General features: G+C 38.3%; 2 protein-coding genes across 2 annotated transcripts; both read left to right on the top strand.

The window, feature by feature from the left end:
• The first annotated feature begins 400 nt into the window (after positions 1–400).
• LOC137739224 (F-box/FBD/LRR-repeat protein At5g22660-like) lies at positions 401–1759 on the top strand. The gene has a single exon (XM_068478773.1). It carries the CDS (start codon positions 401–403, stop codon positions 1757–1759), a length of 1359 nt encoding a protein of 452 aa, XP_068334874.1.
• Positions 1760–15311: 13552 nt separating this feature from the next.
• Positions 15312–16834, top strand: LOC137739222 (DNA replication licensing factor MCM2-like). The gene is made up of 5 exons (XM_068478770.1): positions 15312–15690; positions 15806–16025; positions 16167–16245; positions 16422–16562; positions 16715–16834. Exons 1-5 carry the CDS (start codon positions 15312–15314, stop codon positions 16832–16834), a joined length of 939 nt encoding a protein of 312 aa, XP_068334871.1.
• Positions 16835–21170: the final 4336 nt, after the last annotated feature.

The raw sequence follows: 21170 nt of genomic DNA, 5'->3' as shown, positions 1-21170 counted from the left end.
TAGCATTGCTCGTTAATTTGTGCCTAATTAATCAAAATATTTTATTGAGGTTCAAAACAATAATCGATCACTGATATATGACTAACTTACAAAGATTTCATTGATTTTGAATAAATAATTTTAGCTCCAAATTCCTTTACTTTCTCACACAGTACGTAATCCGGATATATATCTATATAGGATCGGTATCAAATTTAAATATACCAATACCGCAAGGAGTTAGTTCTCTCGCTAATTTTAATCCCTTGTTTCACAAGTAAGCCCTTAGATGTGTTGGACTTAATCTCTAACCGGACTACAAGAAAACCGATAACTCTAACTTAGTCTTTAGCCTATATATACCATTCATATGTTCGTATGATCAGAACTCCAAAACCAACAAGATCGTCTTTAAGGAGCAATGGATTCGAAAGCAAAACGCCAAACTCCTCCTGGAGATAGGATCAGTGAATTACCGGATGCAATTCTTTGTCACTTACTTTCGTTCCTTCCAACTTTACATGCCGTGCGGACCACGATTTTGTCTACAAGATGGAACAACGTATGGTGTACCAGTGCTCCCATTAGCCTACAGTTTGATAGCAGAGATTTTTCTTCTGGACCTCAACAACAAACGAGGTTTATGAGATTTGTTGACTGCGTGATTAAATTATGCGGCTCATCATGCAACATTAGAAGACTATGTCTTCACTGTCACTCTTTCGCTTTCAAAGATGAAGATTTCTCTCGCATTCATAGATGGATATCCACTGCCATAAAAAACAATGTCATTGACCTTGATCTTTATTTGTTTAGTAATAATAATTATGATTCCTTCGAGAAATTTGAAATGCCTCCTAGCGTTTTCCAGTGCAGATCATTGGTGAGTCTGAAGTTGGACACAAATTGTCTTACCTATAGTCCATCTACATCAGGTTGTTTCCCAAGCCTCAAGTACCTTCATGTTACGTTTCGGGACTATATTAATGAGAGAAGGGTAAAGATCTTTCTGAACTGCCCTGCTCTTGAAGATTTGACTATAGTTGAAAACGTGGGTGGAGATGTTTTGGAACTTAACATCTCCGCACCTCAGCTGAAGACGTTAACAACTGATAATCTCGACTGCAAGTTTTTCGTTGATGCCCCGAGACTTGAAAACCTCAATGTCAACATCGATTGGCCTTCTTTGACGTCGAATTATGTTTTGGACAATTCTAAATCTTTGGTCAAGGCCAAAGTTCACGTCAAATATATAGCACCAAAACATAAGCATCGATATCCATCTTATGTTCCCAATATATCTAAGTTACTTGCAGGTACTTCAAGTGTTAAATATTTAACATTTTTAGCTCCTCAGTATCTGGAAGCACGCTATCTGCCGGATTATGAGAATCTGAACCAACTGGAGTTAGATCTTCGTTGCTTTTGCTGGGACCTTGTAATAGAGTTGCTCAAGAAATGTCCTAGTATGAAACACTTGATCTTAAACCTTCATCGTACGGCATGGAATCACGATTACAAGCCAGTCAATCCACCAACGCTTGTGCCGGGGTGTCTCTCGTCACACCTTAAGACTGTCTCTATGCGTGGATTCCACGGAGAACAGGAGGAGGTTCAAGTGCTCAAGTACTTGTTAAACTACGGTGAGGTTTTGAATAAGATTACTATTTCTACAAGGAATTTCGTAGGTAATCCCGCATGTCTTACAAAAGAGGACTTGTGCAAGGAAATTTTGTTGTTTCAAAAGGGTTCAGAGACATGCCAAGTTGAAGTTATCTAGAAGAATGCAAGCAGTTTTAGCCTCTCTGGTAAGAGAAGGGCCGGGTTCGTATACTCTCAAAGTTGTAATTTAGACATCATGATATTTTCTTATTGTGAATGCAATTACGCTCCAAAAGCGTTTTAATTTTTATAAATAAATGTGAACTAGAGATTCGTGCAACACACATTTTTCGAGAGTTGTATATATATATATATATATTAGATTCACATTTTTACGTGGACATGTTGTCATGACAAATATTATATGACGTCCTATTTAGTAAAATCTAAATTCTGAAAATTGTTGAGGCAAATTTGGAAAACAATATAACAGCCGGCCTCGTAATCATCATCTTTTTACCACCTTTTGTTTTTCTTGTTTCCTAATCTATTTACAATAACAAGGAGAACATGATTCCTTAATTCTAGGCTAATTACAACATAAGAAGCCATGTTGGACAAAGGACTAAACCCTAGCTTTGTATTGTACCTGGAGTAAAACTCTAAACCCTAGTTGACTAGAGGATTGGACTTGTGTTGATGGGATTCCCGATAGCCTCCAATCTCTCAATCGAGAGAAAAGGATGTAAAACTATTGCGATATGGATATCGCTTGGTCCATGCTGAATTTTTGGTAAAATGTCGAGTGGAGATCCACATCCTGTGTGTACGTGCTTTTGACCAAGCGAGAGAAAAGGATTGACTCCTCCTCGAGGCTTCATTTGTCAGTGATAGAATGGAATGACTAAACGCACCGTCTTTGAGTTTGCACTCAATCCGAATTAAGCCCAATAACATCTTCGGCACACGGGGCAAAAGCCCAAAATCATAACTTGACAGAAATAAGTTTGGATTAGGTCCAAACATAGACTTTGATTCTAACCCCAAATCCTTGCGGCATTTGTTTTCCATTTTCTTTCGTTGACATTTCGGGACGGTTCGTGAACGACTTCATCAAAACTCCATTTAATAATTAATAGTGGAATGTTTTTAATAAAAAAAAAAAAAGTAAACATTCTGAAAATTACAATTTTTTCCTGGAATAGATTCATTCTTGAAACGTTTCTAACTAAGGAATGTTAATTGACACACCCCGACCCAGAGTGTTAACTTGAATTCCGAATCGAGCTATGTCGGCCGAAGTCATAAAGTGTAGCGAGGTGGAAAATGTGAGTAAATTTAAACCTAAAAATGCCTAAATGCGAGAGTGTGCTTGTGAGCGGGAATGAACCCATTTCACAAGTGATGTCAAAGCATAAGTAAAGTAAGTAGAATGAAAATTATACAAACGAAGGGAATCTCCTACACCAAGATTTGCCAAGAATCCTCATCAACACGAAAGCTCTGCTACTAAAACCTGGAGGGCGAAAAACAAGGGTGAGTGTGCCTAAAAATAAAGCTTTGTAAAAACCTTTTCGAAAACATAATAACCCCTCGCCATAAAACAAGTATAGTTTTCAAAAAATAACATACTATGTATATTATGAAAATACTTACCATAACCTCAATATCTCCAGATTTCAATACTTCACAATATTTTGAAAATAAACAACTAAGTTCCGGTAATCACATAATCTCGCATAAACAAACATATCGTATCGAGTGCTCATTCACATATGCTGACACACGAGTTCATGCAGAGGTATTCTGACATGAACATGACTGGGTGCAATAATGATTTATGCTCTAGTACTACAATCATGTGAAGATAAGCGATATGCGCATCACATACGAGTCCTAATTGCCTATAGCAATCTAGGACAGGACTGGCACCTACAGTGGATCCAAAGTGAGCGTGACGTGAAGCCTGGCCCTGGTCCAGGCGAGTACAAATGCTAGTGTAGCACACGATGAGTAGATAACGTAAATATGGTCATGCCACAATAATTCAATAACTTTAGTCAACATAATACTATCCATAGCCGTACATTTAATTAAAGCATCCACTATAGTCCTCTTACATGAGCATCCCGCAGGATTATTTTATAATTTCCCAATCGTAAGACATTTCTCATACACGTTAGTTTAATTATGGCATCACGTAGAAAATTCAATACTAAATATAGATACATCGAAACTCAATAAATACAAATACCATATAAAAGAAAAGACCCACTCACATATACAAGGCCGCAGCCGTTCGGACTATGAAGGCCAGAGTCTCCGATAGGAATCGCACCTAAGCATCATATTGGGACCCATTAATAAAACTCAACTAGAACGATTAAACATCGGAAAACGGAGTGCGGATTTGGAATCATGGCGGCGAAATACACTAGGAATGGTTCCAGGCAATTTTCGTAAAAAGTCAACGATCAACCTTAAAAAGTCAACCGAGCCGCGGCGGTCAATTACGTTAAAACTTCGGAATTTCACTAAATGGATGTCCAAAATGGACTCGAGGCATCGAAATTAGCCTAGGAAGATTTTAGAGAAAATTTCGTAAAAGTCAACACAAGGAATATTCTAAAGAATATCCCAAGAAAATTCCAGGTTCCAGATGCATTTTTGGAAATAGGCCGAATCGAGTCAACTGGCTGAAGGTTTGGGCCGGTTCATAGATTCGACTTGGGCCTTTTTATTTCCTCGATTGCCGCTGCAACCGTTGAGAGCTGGGTATTTTGGCCAGGAAACTACCACGGCTCTGTTTAGCTCCAAAAACTCAACCAAAACTCGCCATTTAAATACCATAGTGTAGCTAGGAAAGTAGGGATTTGAGTCATGCCGATATTGGGTCAAGTAGTGGTCGGAAAATAGCCTGCAACCCGCGGGTCCTTTGCTAGAAAACTGGAGAGATTTCCCCGAGTTTGTTCTGCATTCAACCATCACTTCAAACTTTTAAAAATATTTTAATCGTACTAAAAAATGTGATTTGAAAAAGTTTAAGGAGTTTTCGAAGTTTACCCTCGTCGGAGAAATTCTTGAACTGTGGCGGTGCCACTGTGCATCGATAAGGAAAATGAAGAGAGAGTGGCCACGTCCAGGGCTTTGGGTTATGTGACTCCGTCATCATTTGTTGAGAAAGAGTTCGTGAATGAGGTGTTCTTCAGAAAAGATGGTGTGTGGTGGCAGGTGTTGCCGTCGGTGTTGCAAAAGAGAGACTCGGGAGGGAAGTGAGGGAGAAGAGAGAGAGTGCTTGAGAAAGTTGGGAGAGAATGCCATGCGGAAGAGAAGGAAAGGTGAGTTCGGTGTGAGTATGGGTCCCACTGCCAGAAAAATAATAAAATATTAAAAATATCCCCAAATATTAATAAAATAATAAAAGTAATAATTTCTTAAAAAAAAATATTTCGGATTAGTAAATCCGTGAAATTTTAACCGTAACTCCTATTTTGGTTCCACATGCACCTACGCGTTCGTACCGTCGAGTACTTCAAGAATACGGTAAAATAATAACTCATACGTATCACAAAATGACGGTCAACAAAAATCAACAATCTCGTCTCCAGGGGCATTTTCATCAATTTCATCTTTTTAAAATTAATAAAATCGTAAAATTAGGGACGGGATGTTGCATTAATTGGTAATGAGTTTACATTGGTTGATAATGAATTAATTGGTAAGAAAATTAATATAAAGACAAAGTTAAGAAAAGTTAATTGTTAATGGAAGGGAGGCAAACTATTTATACCAAATTTTGCAAACCACATGACGTGGTTATTGATAATTTAGATTGTTATTTAAATATTGATTAACGTATTTGTTTTTCATTGATGACATATCAAATTATCAACGTATTTGTTTTTCATTGATATTTGATCCTCGCACAAAACTATGACTTGTAAATAAAATAATAAATAATAAAAATATGTTGCAGTCTTAATTTGGTTAGAAATGTGGTTGCGTAAATCATATTGGGATTCTGTAGTATCTTTTAGATGGTTGCAATAACCAAAAGGTAAGAAATTTACATTCCTATTATTATAAATAAATAAACGCATAATGAGGTGACATAACATCTTCATCACAATTTATCAAATTCTCTCTCCTTCGCACAGCACCTCTCTCTCCCACCCTATAATTTTTAAGTTAAATAGACCTACAACAAAATTCAATATAATATTAATACCAAATGAGATTTGGCTCAGACAATGGTTGAGAGGGAGAGATCAGGTCTTGGCACTACAAGAAAAAGACTCTTTTGCGACCCTCTATTTACGACAGAGGTCGACCTCTGGCACGACATCCGCCTATGGGAAGCCTTATTCGACGGCGAGAGGCCCTTCGTCTCGCACATCCTCGCCTCCTTTGCCGCTTCGGACGACATCGTCCTGGAAACTACTAGGATATTTGATATTGCCCAACCTATGCTGAATTTACTTGCACGTCTCTCTTGATACTTATACCGGATAAATTTTTGGTAAATATCGACAAATGTAATTTATTTATCATGCTACATCGATATATTTGTTGGTTAAATTACTTCTTTATGTCGAGTCGAGATCTAGAACTTGTACGAGTTGATGTGTAATTTATTTATCATGCTACATTGACATATGTTCAAATATGTACCACAACGAGATAGAAGCAAACGTTTTTGGTAAAAAGAAACTCTCCTTGAGTGGTTGGGGATGGATGAAGTGTGGAAATTTACATAATAAGCTGGCATACGTTGATTAGGCCAGTAATTTTTCGAGGTAGCGTGCTTGCTGCACTTACATACGAATTTGAAACTTTGACCACCTGGATTAGAGCAGTCTGAAATACACATCAAGATTGAAAAATATGCTTCCACACCAAACTATGAATAAAGATTTGAAGAATCGACAAAACTCAGTACATATGAAAATAACGTGAAAAACATGCATGTACTTCTATATTAGTTTTGCAGTTTTAAAAGAAACAATTTTGACAAATCATACACAAATGTATTATAAACGAATTTAAAATTTTCAAACAATTAAAGATACGTCACTTACATTTAGGAAACCAAAACGGTACACCAATTGCAAAATATCAAATCCGTTGCAGCCGGTTCGGCCACGTGGATAACGGTCTCTCCTTCGAGCTGGGTACAGAGACGGTTAGTGACTTCTCCATTTGATACAGCCGGTTCGGCCACGTGGATAACGGTCTTTCCTTCGAGCTGGGTACAAAGGCGATAGTGACTTCTCCATACTCAGCTCCTCTCTCTGCTGAAGCTCTGATTCTCTCTCTCTCTCTCTCTCTCTCTTCTCTCTGCTTTCTTGATTTTTCTTGCTATGGGAGGCGGTGACGATCAATGCAGCGAAATGCTTCCTAATGTTGAAGAAATGGCAGGTCTCCATCTCTCTCTCTCTCTCTCTCTTTCTCTCTTTCTCTCTTTTTCTCTCGTTCGTTTTCTTTATATTTCTTTCCATTGTTTTGGAAGGCGGTGACGCTCGATCCGAAGAAATCTCTCTCTCTCTCTCTCTCTCTCTCTCTCTCTCTCTTTCTCTCTCTCTCTCAAAATGTTTATTTATTTTTCTTTCAAATTGTTTTGGAAGGCGGTGTCGCGCGATCCGAAGAAATGATTCCTAATGTTGAAGAAATGCTTCCTAATGTTGAAGAAATGGCGAGGCCCCGTGTCTGGTAGGACTGACTCACTTGCTTATTTACTATCATATGTGTATAAATTCAGCTTCTTGGAATTTGAGAAATGACTTGATATATTTATGTGATTTTAAACCCTTTAAATTTTAATTTGGCTGGCTACAACTCCATCTGTTTCCCAATCGAAGCATTATTTTGTGTGCTTGCCCTGATTCTTGGTTCTGGGCTCCTGACCAAAAACTATGTCAGGAACATTCGGCAAGAAGACACGCATTCTGCCAATGTGCCCGTGTTCATGCACCTGGGCAAGAGGATTTTCAGGCTTGGCGAAGCAACCCGCCAGCAGCTGACAAGCTGGAATGATGTACACAACATTTTGGTCAGGTTGGATGACGGCTATGTGCGAAGGTGCAGACTTAGATTTGAAGTGAAGTATTCCTCCTGGTCGCTGAAGAAACGCTATGCCTCGGGGTCTACAGGGAGGATGCCTGGAACTGCCTTCAAGGTTGGGGAGCCCGCGAGGCGCAGGGGTGAGATAGCTAAGATGAGGGAGCATTTGTTTGCAATCCACATGTTTCAGGTTAAAAGGTACGTCTCTGAACATCTTGCTTGCTTGATTTCATTTGCTTAATTCCCTTTTAAGTTTTAATAATTTGTATCATGTGGGTTTTTAACTGACTGTAGTTTTCTTTTTCTTTTTCAAGGGTGCTGCCATCGCGAGGTGTGCGTGACATGATCGAGATCGATATCGAGTGATGGCTGCGTACGTTTCAGATGTTACCTTTATCTGAAAAACAATTATATACTTTTACTTCTTCTTATGATTACCATTTATAACTTTTACTTCGCATTCGTATTCGACTTTTTAGTATGAGTTTACCTTTTACTTCCTATTTGATTCTTTCGAATTACTTTGAAAATATAGGGTTTTGCTTCGAATTAGTTTTCAAGTTAAGATTGGTTTCGTTTCTTCAATTTAGGGTTTTTCGTTTCTAGGGTTGGTGAAATTTGTGGTTTTTTGTTTTTAAGTAATATTTATGTGGTAATGTGATATGAGCAAATTTAGGAAGAAAAAGAATTCTTAACGGGTCATAACGGGGTAAAATGACCCGACTTGTTAAGAATCCGTACGTTAAGATAATGGATGTAACATGACATGAACCTTTAAGATAACATGTATTATACGAAAACGACACGAACACGGCAAATATGGAACTTTTGCCTGGCTTTGGTGTAGGGGTGGTAATCTGCGACTCTAGTTGAGGGTTGGTCTCGAATTGGTTATCAAAAAGGTTTACAAAATATTGATTTTGAGACCAATTCAATTCAGATTGTTTCCGCATTGATGATCCTTCTACTTCGACTGTTCGTCTCGAATTGGTGATAGAAAGAGGTTTTAAAAAAAAAAAAAAAAGGGTCATTAGTTAGATTTGAGGGGGGGGGGGTGGTGTGGGAATCGAACTTGGGCGAAGTATGCTAATCTCTATACTGTGCGGAGCTAAGGATCTTCTATAATGTTCCTAGTTGAAATATTATTTTTCTGCCTTGTATTATTGCATAAACACATGTCTATGTCCACATCTATGCTTATTTTGCACAAATCAATTTCCACATTCGCGGGTAAATGTTTTACATAATTACTAGATGAGTAGTGGTCTTCAACTAAAGGGTGATGCTAGGGAAGCTAAATTTGAACAAATTTTTAGTTGTGACGGGAATACAGGTGGTACACCACATGTTTTTATGTAAGTAGTGAAAATTTTTATTTTTTAAGTTATTAATTTTTTAACACACATCCCACCATTTATATAGCAACACGTGGTGTACCACCCCGTGTGACGGTCACATTGAAAAATCTCTCCTAAATTTGTAAACTAAATGATGTGTCACCAATAGGAATTAGTACGTTTATCAATGCTTAAGTAACAACCTAATCATCACCTTCCATGTCATTTAGTTAATTTGTAAACTAAATGATGTGTCATCATTAGGAAATACCACGTTTATCAATGCTTATGTAATAACTCAACCATCGTCTTTCATGTCATTTAGTTTGCAAAATTTTATCTACAAATTTAGTTTACGTAGCATTACCCTCAACTAAAACAAGCCAAAATCCGATCTCTCTTCCGCCCAACATCCCAAACCCTGAACTCTTTCTTCATCCAACTAAAATACCCCAAAAATTAACTTTCACATTCTTCCACATTCCAGGAGGAACAATATTTTTTTTCAAAAAAGAAAATTACAAATAAAACCGACCGACCAAACCAAATCATACCCAATCACTCTACATAATATATTCTCTTTTTCTTTTCTTTTTTTTTGGGGGGGGGGAGGGGGAGGGAACTAAAATACCCCAAAAATTAACTTTCACATTCTTCCACATTCCAGGAGGAACAATATTTTTTTTCAAAAAAGAAAATTACAAATAAAACCGACCGACCAAACCAAATCATACCCAATCACTCTACATAATATATTCTCTTTTTCTTTTCTTTTTTGGGTGGTGGGGGGGAATTGATATTTGATCCACGCACAAAACTATGATTTGTAAATAAAATAATAAATAATAAAAATATGTTGCAGTCTTAATTTGGTTAGAAAAGTGATTGCATAAATCATATTAGGATTCTGTGGTATCTTTTAGATAGTTGTAATAACTAAAAGGTAAGCAATTTACATTCCTACTATTATAAATAAATAAACGAATAATAAGGTGACATAACATCCACATTACAATTCATCAAATTCTCTCTCCTTCGTGTTGCATCTCTCTCTCCCACCCTATAATTTTTCAGTTAAATAGGCATACACCAAAATTCAATATAACATTAATACCAAATGAGACCTGGCACTGTCAATGGTTGGGAGGGAGAGATCGGGTCTTGGGGTGTTAATTCAATTATTTTGGTAAAATTAATTTGTTGGGTGGACTTGCACGGGGAGAGTAGCAAAGTGAAAGAGAGTAGCAAAGTGAAAGCGAGTTTGGGCTAGAGCAATCCCAGGATGGGTGACCTCTTGGGAAGTTGCTCGTGAGTTCCCAGAAACAAAATCGTGAGAGTGTGTTTGGGGCCCAAACCGGACAATATCGTGTTACGATGGAGTCGAGCCAGAGATGTGATGGGGGCCCGGGGCGGGATGTGACAATTATCATTGCACATATCATTCCAACTATATAATAGAAAATTACTAATATACATTATAAAAAGTACCTAATATTATCAACCCAAGCTAGCAAACCATGCCAATCTGAAATTCGTAGACGAGGAGTTTTGCAATTTGCAGTCGCCAATCGGGTTTTGCAGACGTCTCAAAATGCAGTCTCACATTTGGCTGCAAAATAGAGCCATAAATCCATTATCAAACTGCAATAAAAAATAAATCCATTAAAAAGAAAGAGGCCAAATCGGAGGAGAGGCCAGACCGCAATCATTCCAACAAACATATATTGTAAAAATTAATAAATTACTAAGAAAAGAGTCAGAAAACCAAATATATAATATCAAATAATACCTCTCGTCCAAAATATATATATATATATATAGCGAATAATACCTAATAATGACTTTATGATCTGTGAGGTGTCACGACGCGACTTCCAAGTTGCGAAGAAGGAATACGAAGATAAGAGTCAGACTCAGAAGACGCGACTTCTGGGTTTGCAAATTTTTATTTATTTTGTCTTATATATCCCCACATTTGTTAGTATAGCAAATTTTGGTGCCCCATAACATTCTGGGCCCTGGACAGTTGCACTGTCTGCACTGGGCCATGACGGAGCTTGTGACACACCCCGTCCCGAAGGAGGGTATGCTGGCCGTCACGTGAGAGTGACGTAACCATTTGCACAGTTCGGAAGCTTTAAAATATACTACTTCTAAAATGCAACACCCGAAGGTGAGTCCTTATTTGGTCCATTCTGTCAGAACTCCGTTGAATTTCCTCGTAGTCACCACACCTTTGCAATTCTTGAACCTGGAGGGGCGCAAAACAAAGTTGAGTGGGTCAGTAAAACAATTCTTTTCCAATTCTAAACACTTCTCAAAACTTTGTAACCCCTCGCCGTAAAACAAGTATAATTTCCCAGAAAATAAACATATATACGTATGTATAGATATGTCAATCATGTTCCATGATATGCCATTCATGCTCACAATATGCCATTCATGCTTGAGAATATGCCACAATAGAATCTCATAATAAATGTAAATGCTCAAGCGTAATCACATCACAATATATAATCTGGCAGCCGGGAGTCACCTAACGTGACATGTACCGCTGCACTTAGAGCTCCACGCTCAACTCAATCACTGAATCTGCACACGAGTCGGAACCACCTAACGTGGTCTGCACGACAAGCTGGGTGTAATATATATGTATGCTCTAGTGCTACGATCACGTGAAGCTGTGCGATAAATCGCGGGTCACCTACAAGTCGGAACCACCTAATGTGGTCTCCACGACAGGCTTGCACCTAACTTGGATCCAAGACGAGCATGCGGTGCTGGTGAACATACACGTGAAGGCTGTGCCCTGGCCTTGGACGGGAGCACTAACACCGGGGGTGCAGATTATGAGCTCTCTAATCCTCTCAACCTACTACTGCATAACAACATGAATACCACTTACCTGGCACTTACCTGTGCGTCCACAGCACCAATACACATATATAAATGTATGCCACTACTAATGCATGTGATGATAGTATTTCAATCGTAGCTTACCTGGGCCTCCTCAGCACCATGCAACAGTATGCATAATTATGGTAATGCACATATTAAAATATGATGCATATATGACAGGATAATTAATTCGTATTTCTTTTAAAATACGTTTCTGGGAAATACGTCAAGCATACGTATATATATATATATATACTGAAAAATAACTGCCCACTCACTGATCACATCGACGTCTCATAGGTCCCTGAGCCTCCCCTAGATTGGTTACATTCTTCTTCTGTATAATTTTCACCTATACAAAAAGTAACCAAATTGACGTTATTTAACGCACATACACCAAACATTCGTCCATAACTTTCTCATACGTTGCTCAATTTGGGTGTATGAATATACCACGGTGATCTACACGACGTCACGAACGCGTGACAATTTTCAGAACTCAATTTGGAGCTCTCACGCGCCCCCCACGCGCACTGTTCACGCGCTGCCCACGCGCGCGTCTTCTTCCTCGCGTCGCCGGACTGGTTTCGCCGGAGATAGTGTTTTGCCGGAATTTCTGGGTAAATTTCAAAGTGTCATAACTTCTTCATTTCTTAACCATTTTCGACGTACTATATATCAAAATGAAGGTATTAACGAGACGAACACATCCATACCTGTCTCGACCCCTAACTCGCCGTGGTTTCGCCGGAAAAAGCCCCGACAGCTCCGGCCAAACTTTGAACTTGTCATTCTCCGTGTTCCTATGTCCATTTTTCACGTAATTTATACCAAAATGAAGCCCTAATCATAATCTACCACGTTGGACTAGTTTTAGGGCCTAAAAACAACGGAATCAAACTTTTCCAAAAATACGAAAATTCGGCCGGACTTACAGTTCGTGATCCCGACGTCCAAATCCTTCAAACGAAGCACTCCGAGCTTCCTTAGGACCTCACCAAGCTTCCTACAAGCTTCAAAATCCCAGAAAACATCAAGTTTTACGTGTGCATGAACAGTGCACACGCACAGTGAAATTGAAATCCATGTTTTCCGAAGTGAAACTCACCTAAAATTGGTACCATCGTGTTCGTGTGGTCCTCAGGAGAATGATGGTGGTCTTAGATCCTTCGTTGGTATAGTTTTGGGGTGGTTTGTGGGTGGTCTGTGTGAGTTCGAAGGAGAGAGAGAGAACTCTCAGAGAATGAGAGATTTGTGAGGGAGGAGAGAGAGAGAGACAAGGCACGGGAATGAGGGAGAGATTTGAGGGAGGTGGGATCCTACCCAATCCCCAAATCATCAAGTTACAACATATTTTACGCCCCTTAGTCCCGTTTAAGGGCATTTTCATAACTTCACGTCCTCGGAATTAAAATTCTGGGACGGGTTGTGACAGCTTGCCAATACCCGAAATCTAGGTAATGTGCAAGAAGGCGGAAGCCTCATTCTGGACCGCCGAAGAGGTCGACCTCTGCCACGACATCCGCCTATGGGAAGCCTTATTCGACGGCGAGAGGCCCTTCGTCTCGCACATCCTCGCCTTCTTTGCCGCTTCGGACGACATCGTCCTTGAAACTACTAGGATATTTGATATTGCCCAACCTATGTTGAATTTACTTGCAAGTCTCTCTTGATACTTATACCGGATAAATTTTTGGTAAATATCGACAAATGTAATTTATTTATCATGCTACATTGATATATTTGTTAGTTAAATTCCTTCTTTATGTCGAGTCGAGATCTAGACCTTGTACGTGCATGTGCCTAATAATTACCGTTTTGGAGGTCTAGTTACGAAAACATATGTTCAAACATGTACCACAAAGAGATAGAAGCAAACGTTTTTGGTAAAAAGAAACTCTCCTTGCGTGGTTAGGGATGGATGAAGTGTGGAAATTTACATAATAAGCTCACATACGTTGATTAGGTCAGTAATTTTTCGAGGTAGTGTGCTTGCTGCACTTACATACGAATTTGAAACTTTGACCACCTGCATTAGAGCAGTCTGAAATACATATCAAGATTGAAAAATATGCTTCCACACCAAACTATGAATAAAGATTTGAAGAATCGACAAAACTCAGTACATATGAAAATAACGTGAAAAACATGCATGTACGTCTATATTGGTTTTGCAGAGTTTTAAGAGAAACAATTTTAACAAATCATAAAAAAAATGTATTATAAACGAATTTAAAATTTTAAAACAATTTAAGATAGGTCACTTACATTTAGGAAACCAAAACGGTACACCAATTGCAAAATATCAAATCCGTTGCAGCCGGTTCCACGTGGATAACCGTCTCTCCTTCGAGCTGGGTACAAAGGCGGTTAGTGACTTCTCCATACTCAGCTCCTCTCTCTGCTGAAGCTCTGATCCTTCGAGCTGGGTACAAAACGTGGCCCTTTTGCCTGGCTTTGGTCTCGAATTGGTTATCAAAAAGGTTTACTAAATATTGATTTTGAGAGCAATTTAATTCAGATTGTTTCCGCATTGATGATCCTTCTACTTCGACTGTTCGTCTCGAATTGGTGATAGAAAGGGATTTAAAAAAAAAAAAGAAAAAAAGAAAAAAAAAAGGTCATTAGTTAGATTTGAGGATGGGGGGAATCGGAACTTCGGTGAGGTGAGAGTTTTCTTGGCTCTAGTGCCACTGCAAATATGTCCCCATCCTCGAAAAAGAGACGGAAAAAGAAAAAAAAAATTAAAAAAAAAGGTTGAGTTGGATTAGGAGAGTAAACTAAATGGAATGAGGACCTCGGGCGTATAAAGCTTATTGGAGGGGTCCCAACATCAATCAAAACTCCTGACTCTTAAAGGACTTTAATTAATCTCTCCCTCCTTGGACTTGAAAACCCTAACTTAAGGCTAAAGAAATTGATCACATCATCTGGATTCCGCTAGCTTCTCAGTCACAGTTTTCAGAAGGAGCAAAGGGTTGATCAAAACCGATCGATCAGCTGCAGCACCGCACCACACCATCTTCACATGCTAACAGTGCGTAACACTTAAATAATTACTCCCTCTCTCTCTCTCTCTCTCTCTCTCTCTCTCTCTCTCCTTGTTTTTAATTGTTATTGTTATTATTTTGTAATTCTGATTGTAGTACGTACCCGATGTTTTGATATGAATTGATTGTGAAATCTTCAACACTACCTCTTCCGAGATTTTTAGATATACTAACAAATATTTTAGATTTCTTGAATTTTAACCGCTGGAGGATCTTAAGGGATATTGAACGGTTTGAGCATATGGGCTTCCACTAGTTCCGAGGGAGAGTATATATAGGGTTTAGGGTTAAACATATTGTTTGTTTGCTTTTCAAGTTTTCGCTAAGTCGTGATTATTCAGCTTTCTCTAAGAATACTGAAAGCTAATGATTATGCATGCAACGCATGGCAGTAGGAATGAATGGGCATGACCAGCTAATCATGGATTTCGATGAGGACGAATACATTAGCGACGACGACAATGTTGACGACGACGACGGATACTTTAGCGGCATCGAGGAAGAGGACGACTACTTTGGAGACGAATACCACTGCGACCAGTACTACTGCTTCGAGTTCGGCCAAGATCTCAAGTTTGAGAAGATGTTATTTCCTGAGGGGACGATCAAAGAGTGGGTTGCTAAAGATGAAGTGCGAAGATTTATAGCTGAGAAATTCAAAAAATTTCTACTCACCTTTGTCAATCATCACAGTAAAAATGTTCAGCAGCAGCATGATGAAACTGAAGTTGAGTACGTGCGCCTCATCAATCAGATGGTGTCAGGTAAACATCAATATATATATATATATATATATATATATAAGTATATGTATATTGTCCCTCTTAAAAATCTGGATCACAAAGATAAAAGATTTATGCTCCATTTGTTTTGTTGCAGCCAACAAGTGTAGTCTGGTGATCAATTACGAGCAGCTTCTCCCCGTTCAAATCCAAATTGCCCGTTGGATGATCAAATCCCCCCGACTTATTCTGGAAACCTTTGAAGATGCTGCCAAAAATGTTGTGCTTAATTTACACCCAAACTACAAAAATGTCCATCCAAGCATCTACGTTCGCATAACCAACCTCCGCAAGTGCGTTTCCATTCGCAACATTAGGTATTTATGGAACAACCACTCTCATTTTTTCACCTTGCCTTTGGGCAACCAATTTTACTTTAGTGGCTATTGTCCGTCTTTTTTGATGATATTGATTTCAATTTTGTTCCCGAATCTCTAACATGATGTTGTTGAACGCAGCGAAACCCATTTGGATGCCTTGATTTGCATTCGAGGGCTTGTGACCCGATGCTCTAACATATTTCCTAAGTTGCAACAGGTAATTAATTAGGCCTTGTTTGGTAGTGTTTTAGAACGAGTAAAAATACAAAACCTTGCCTTGTTTTTAGCTAAAAAAAAAAAACTTTCTAACAACAAAAAATGCTTCTGAAATCATTTGGCAGAAAGAGGTTGAAAGTGTTTAAATTATTCAATTCCGTTTGTTTCTTGCATTAGGCAACATCGTCGTCCAGGAATTATCAGATACTCACACTCCAAGAGAGCTCCGGAAGTGTGCCTGCATGTCGACTTCCGAGATGCGTGGAAGTGATAGTATCGAATGATCTGATTGATTCTGCCCTTTCTGGGGACGAGATAGTGAGATATACTTATTCCTCCCCACCTTGATTGATTTGTTTGCTTTAATGCCCATTTAGCTTGTTATTTGTTTCAGTGAATGAATATTTACTCACCTTATTATGTTTCTATATACCTCCTTAATTAATTTTGATTTATATTTCTAATTATAGGAGGTCACCGGCATTTATACAGATAAATTCGACTTATCGTTGAATGCAAACAATGGAACTCCGGAGTTTGCCACTGTGGTTGAAGCAAATTATATCGCCAAGACCAAGAGCCGGGATTGATGATTAGGCATCTCCATATCCATCTCCGTCGCGGTCGCCTTACAATGCAAGAAAAGAAGTCGTTTTGATTCTTAAAAGTTAACATGAAATGGGTATTTCGAACTTGGAAATTCGTCTATTATGTTATTCATATTAATGCAAATCGTCAATGCATTCATTATTTGTGAGCAATTAGATAACACTTTGAACCCATCTCTCGATTTCCGTTTGAAATTCACTGTTCCGCATGCTGGATCCTTTACCATTCCATGTTCTTCCCGAAAATGGGCTAATCTCTATATTGTGCGAAGCTAAGCATCTTCTATAATGTTCCTAGTTGAAATATTATTTTTCTGCCTAGTATTATTGCATAAACTCGTGTCTATACCCAGATCTATGCTTATATTGCACAAATCAATTTCCACATTCGCGGGTAAATGGTTTACATAATTACTAGATTAGTAGTGGGCTTCAACTAAAGGGCGATGCTAGGGAGACTAAATTTGTAAACTAAATGATGTGTCATCAATAGGAACGAGCACGTTTATCAATGTTTCAGTAACAACTCAATCATCACCTTCCATGTCATTTATTTAGTTTGTAAACTAAATGATGTGTCATCAATAGGAGATACCACGTTTATCAGTGCTTATGTAATAATCAACCATTGTCTTCCATGCCATTGAGTTTGCAAAATTTTATGTACAAATTAAGTTTACCTAGCATTACCCTAAACTAAAACAAGCCAAAATCCAATCTCTCTTCCGCCCAACATCCCAAACCCTGAACTCTGTCTTCATCCAACTAAAATCCCCCAAAAAATAACTTTCACATTCTTCCGCATTCCAAGAGGAACAATATTTAAATTGAAAAAAAGAAAAAGAAAATTACAAATGAAACCGACCTACCAAACCAAATCATATCCAATCACTCTACATAATACATCCTCTCTTTTTTTTGGTGGGGGGAGGGGTGGGGGGAATTGGTATTTGATCCTTACACCGCACCGCTCTCTCTCCCACCCTATAATTTTTCAGTTAAATAGACCTACAACAAAATTCAATATAATATTAATACCAAATGAGATTTGGCTCAGACAATGGTTGAGAGGGAGAGATCGGGTCTTGGCACTACAAGAAAAAGACTCTTTTGCGACCCTCTATTTGCGACAGAGCACACACGTCACATCCCGGTCCGGGCCCCCACCACATCCCGGGCTCGACTCCACCGTAGCACGATATTGTTCGCTTTGTGCCCCGACCATGCCCTCACGTTTTTGTTTTTGGGAACTCACACGATAACTTTCCGATGGGTCACCCATCCTAGGAATGCTCTCGTGCTCTACTCGCTTAACTTCGGAGTTCCTACGAAACCCGAAACCAGTGAGCTCCCGAAAGGCCTCGTGCTAGGTGGAGATGGGAATATACATATAAGGATCACTCCCCTGGGCGATGTGGGATGTCACAACACAACCATCGCAAATTCTTAGTAATATAGATCGTAAGGTTTTTTGGAAAAAAACTTTTGCGACTCTACTTTAGGTAATGTCGCAAAAGATGACATTTGATACGACACCCTCCCCAAAATTTTTAATTTGGCGTCTGGTTTTTCATAGCACGCCCTATCTTTCGATGAAACGTATTTCACCGCTTTCAATTTTTGGTAAAGTTAGAAAGAACTAGAAGCTAAAATGTTGATCATACAACATTTAATGTTTTTGCCCATTTGAATAAGGGTAGTTTCTTTGATGGACAATTGTCTCTAAGTTTCCGGAATTAGATAGAGGAATCAAAACGCATCCATAAAGCAAATTATTTGATCATTCATTAGCCTTTAAGTTGCTATTGGTGTGAAAAAAGTATGCATTGTTAGGTATTTGGAAGCAAAATTGGGGTTCTTATGAGACTTGAGTTTGGGTCTTCTATGTAAGTAAGTTTAAAATAAACTTGCAATGTAATTTTAGGTTATAATACCAAAATTGAGTTTTTCCCGCCAAGAAAGAACGAGGGAGATAAAATGTTGAGCATACAACATTTAATGTTTTTGCACTTGTTTCTTTATTTATAATGCACTTGTTAGCCCCTTCTTGTTTTAGAAATAGTAGTTTTCTACTCGTGTAGATAATTACAGAGGATGAACACTTGGTCAAACTACCTCTTGTAAGACATTACTTTTGTAGTATTGTGTTTAGATGAACTCTCCCAACTGTTTTAGCTACGTGTACTACTTTGCAACCTACGTCAAGGACGATCTAGTCTCTTATGCGCACCATTAGGGTCTGTAGGAGAGAATTTCCGATCAAGAACATTCTTCGTTTGTCGTGCTCTGGCGATCTCATGCAAATAATTCCCAACAATGCATACTTTTTTCCACACGAAAAGCAGCTCAAACCCTAATGAATGATCAAATAACTTGATCTATTCGCACATTTCGATACCTCTATCTAATTCCGGAAACTTCAAGACAAACAAGCACCAAAGCATTACCCTTACCCAAATCCCTGCATTTATGCATGAATTTATCGATTTCGAGACATGGGTTCTACTAAAATCGAAAATTAAGCAACACCCATTTGATCAATTTAACTTTAAAATCAAAATCCGTACGAAAAAAACCACATGCGATTGAGATTTTATTCATGTTCTATCACCACAACACCTAACAAGAAAAAAAAGACCAGAACAGCGAATGATTCGAAGAAGGAAAGGAATCTGTGGATCTCAATTTAATTTAATTATGGTATTCAATTGAGTATTTTAATCTGATTCAGGATTTTGGTTCACAAAGTTGATTTCTTTACACAATCTGAATTTTTTGTGTGGAACCCACTTTCGTAATCGTATTTAGATTAATTTTTCATTTAATTGTTGTTTTGTTAAATCTGAATAGTGATTGATACTATATGTTAATTGTCAAGATTAATACTTTGGAGAATTTGGGGTTTTTGGTTTTATGACATTCCTTTCGCTAACATTGTTTGTGTGATGATTAGTCATTGCAAGCCAGTGTCGAAGGAGGAGCGAAATGGTTGGTTAATAAATTCAAAGGTTAGTTTTCTCCGCTGGCTCTGTTTACTTGCATTGTCTGTTAAAGTAAACCTCACATAATGTTGTTTATATGACTGATTTTACGAGTCCTGAAAGTTCGGACATTGTAGTTGTATTAATTCATGGGGTTTATATGTAATACGTCTAAGTAGTGGCAATGAAAAGTGAGTTAGCGATCGCGGATTCTGGCCAAAGTATCGGTGAGCTCGAGTTGTAGAACGCGTTGTGGTTGAGGTTATGCCCGAGATGGTATGTTCCTTAATCTTAATTATGCTGGGTAGATATGTGTATATTTATACAACCCTTTTCCTATGGCTTTAACTTGCTCAGGCTCTCGAAAATGTCGTATGTGGAGTACAAGTAAGTAACTTGCTGCTGGGGTTTCTTGAAATAGCCCAACTTTACAAGGCAAAAGAAAAAATAGCGAGTTCTATAAGTTGTATTTGTGCTGTCGTGGAGGGCGGAATGGTGCTTCCAAGGTCTAGGTTTTGGATTGTATAAACTGCTATCCTCATGGGTGAACTAGTACTATATTCGTTCACTGATTTTTTGGGCAACAGAGTCATTACTGGTGTAGTAAATTGAAAAGAATTGAAGATCATCTCGGTGAGTATTTTTTGCTATCTTAAGCTGCTTTGCTTCTTTGTTTTTAGATAGTTATTATTCTAGTTAGGGTCTTGCTTTTGTCATTCGAATCAGGGTTCCACTTCATTCTTGTTTTTTGTTCTGTTGTCGATCAATAGTACTACAGTGAAGTAATCTTGATTTGTATTGCTAGAATGAAATAAGATTGTTCTTTGTTTTAGATAGCTACCCCTTCCCTTACTTATCTTGATTTGTATTGCTACAATGAAATAAGATTGTTGTTTTTTCATTTGCGTTTTTTATATATGTTCAGGGATTATTCGGATGATGTACGCAACACATGATACAGATGCTTGTAAGTTGACGAAGAGGGAACCAGATTATCTACCTGTAAGAATGTCACTGCATCGAATACGTATATTTTCTTCTTTGCATCCCAACATATAGGATCTTGTCATGTTTTTTCTTTTACAATCAGCATTTTACCAAAATAAAAAGTACACGGAAGAAGGGGGATTGCTCGTGAAGTTCTAAGATTGGTCTTGATTGTATCATGGTTTACACAAATTGGTTGCCTATGTATATGAAAATGTTCTCGCATGGTTTGCACAGATGGGAGTGCACACTTGTTACTGCAAAGGGGAACTCTTTTTTGTTCATAGCTTGTCTTATACGAAAGTGTTCTTTCATGGTTTTAATGCCCATCCTGTGCTTCTGACTGCAGA

The sequence above is a fragment of the Pyrus communis genome, chromosome 7, assembly GCF_963583255.1.
Source record: "Pyrus communis chromosome 7, drPyrComm1.1, whole genome shotgun sequence".
Lineage (NCBI taxonomy): Eukaryota > Viridiplantae > Streptophyta > Magnoliopsida > Rosales > Rosaceae > Pyrus > Pyrus communis.
This window is presented reverse-complemented; position numbering and strand designations above follow the sequence as displayed.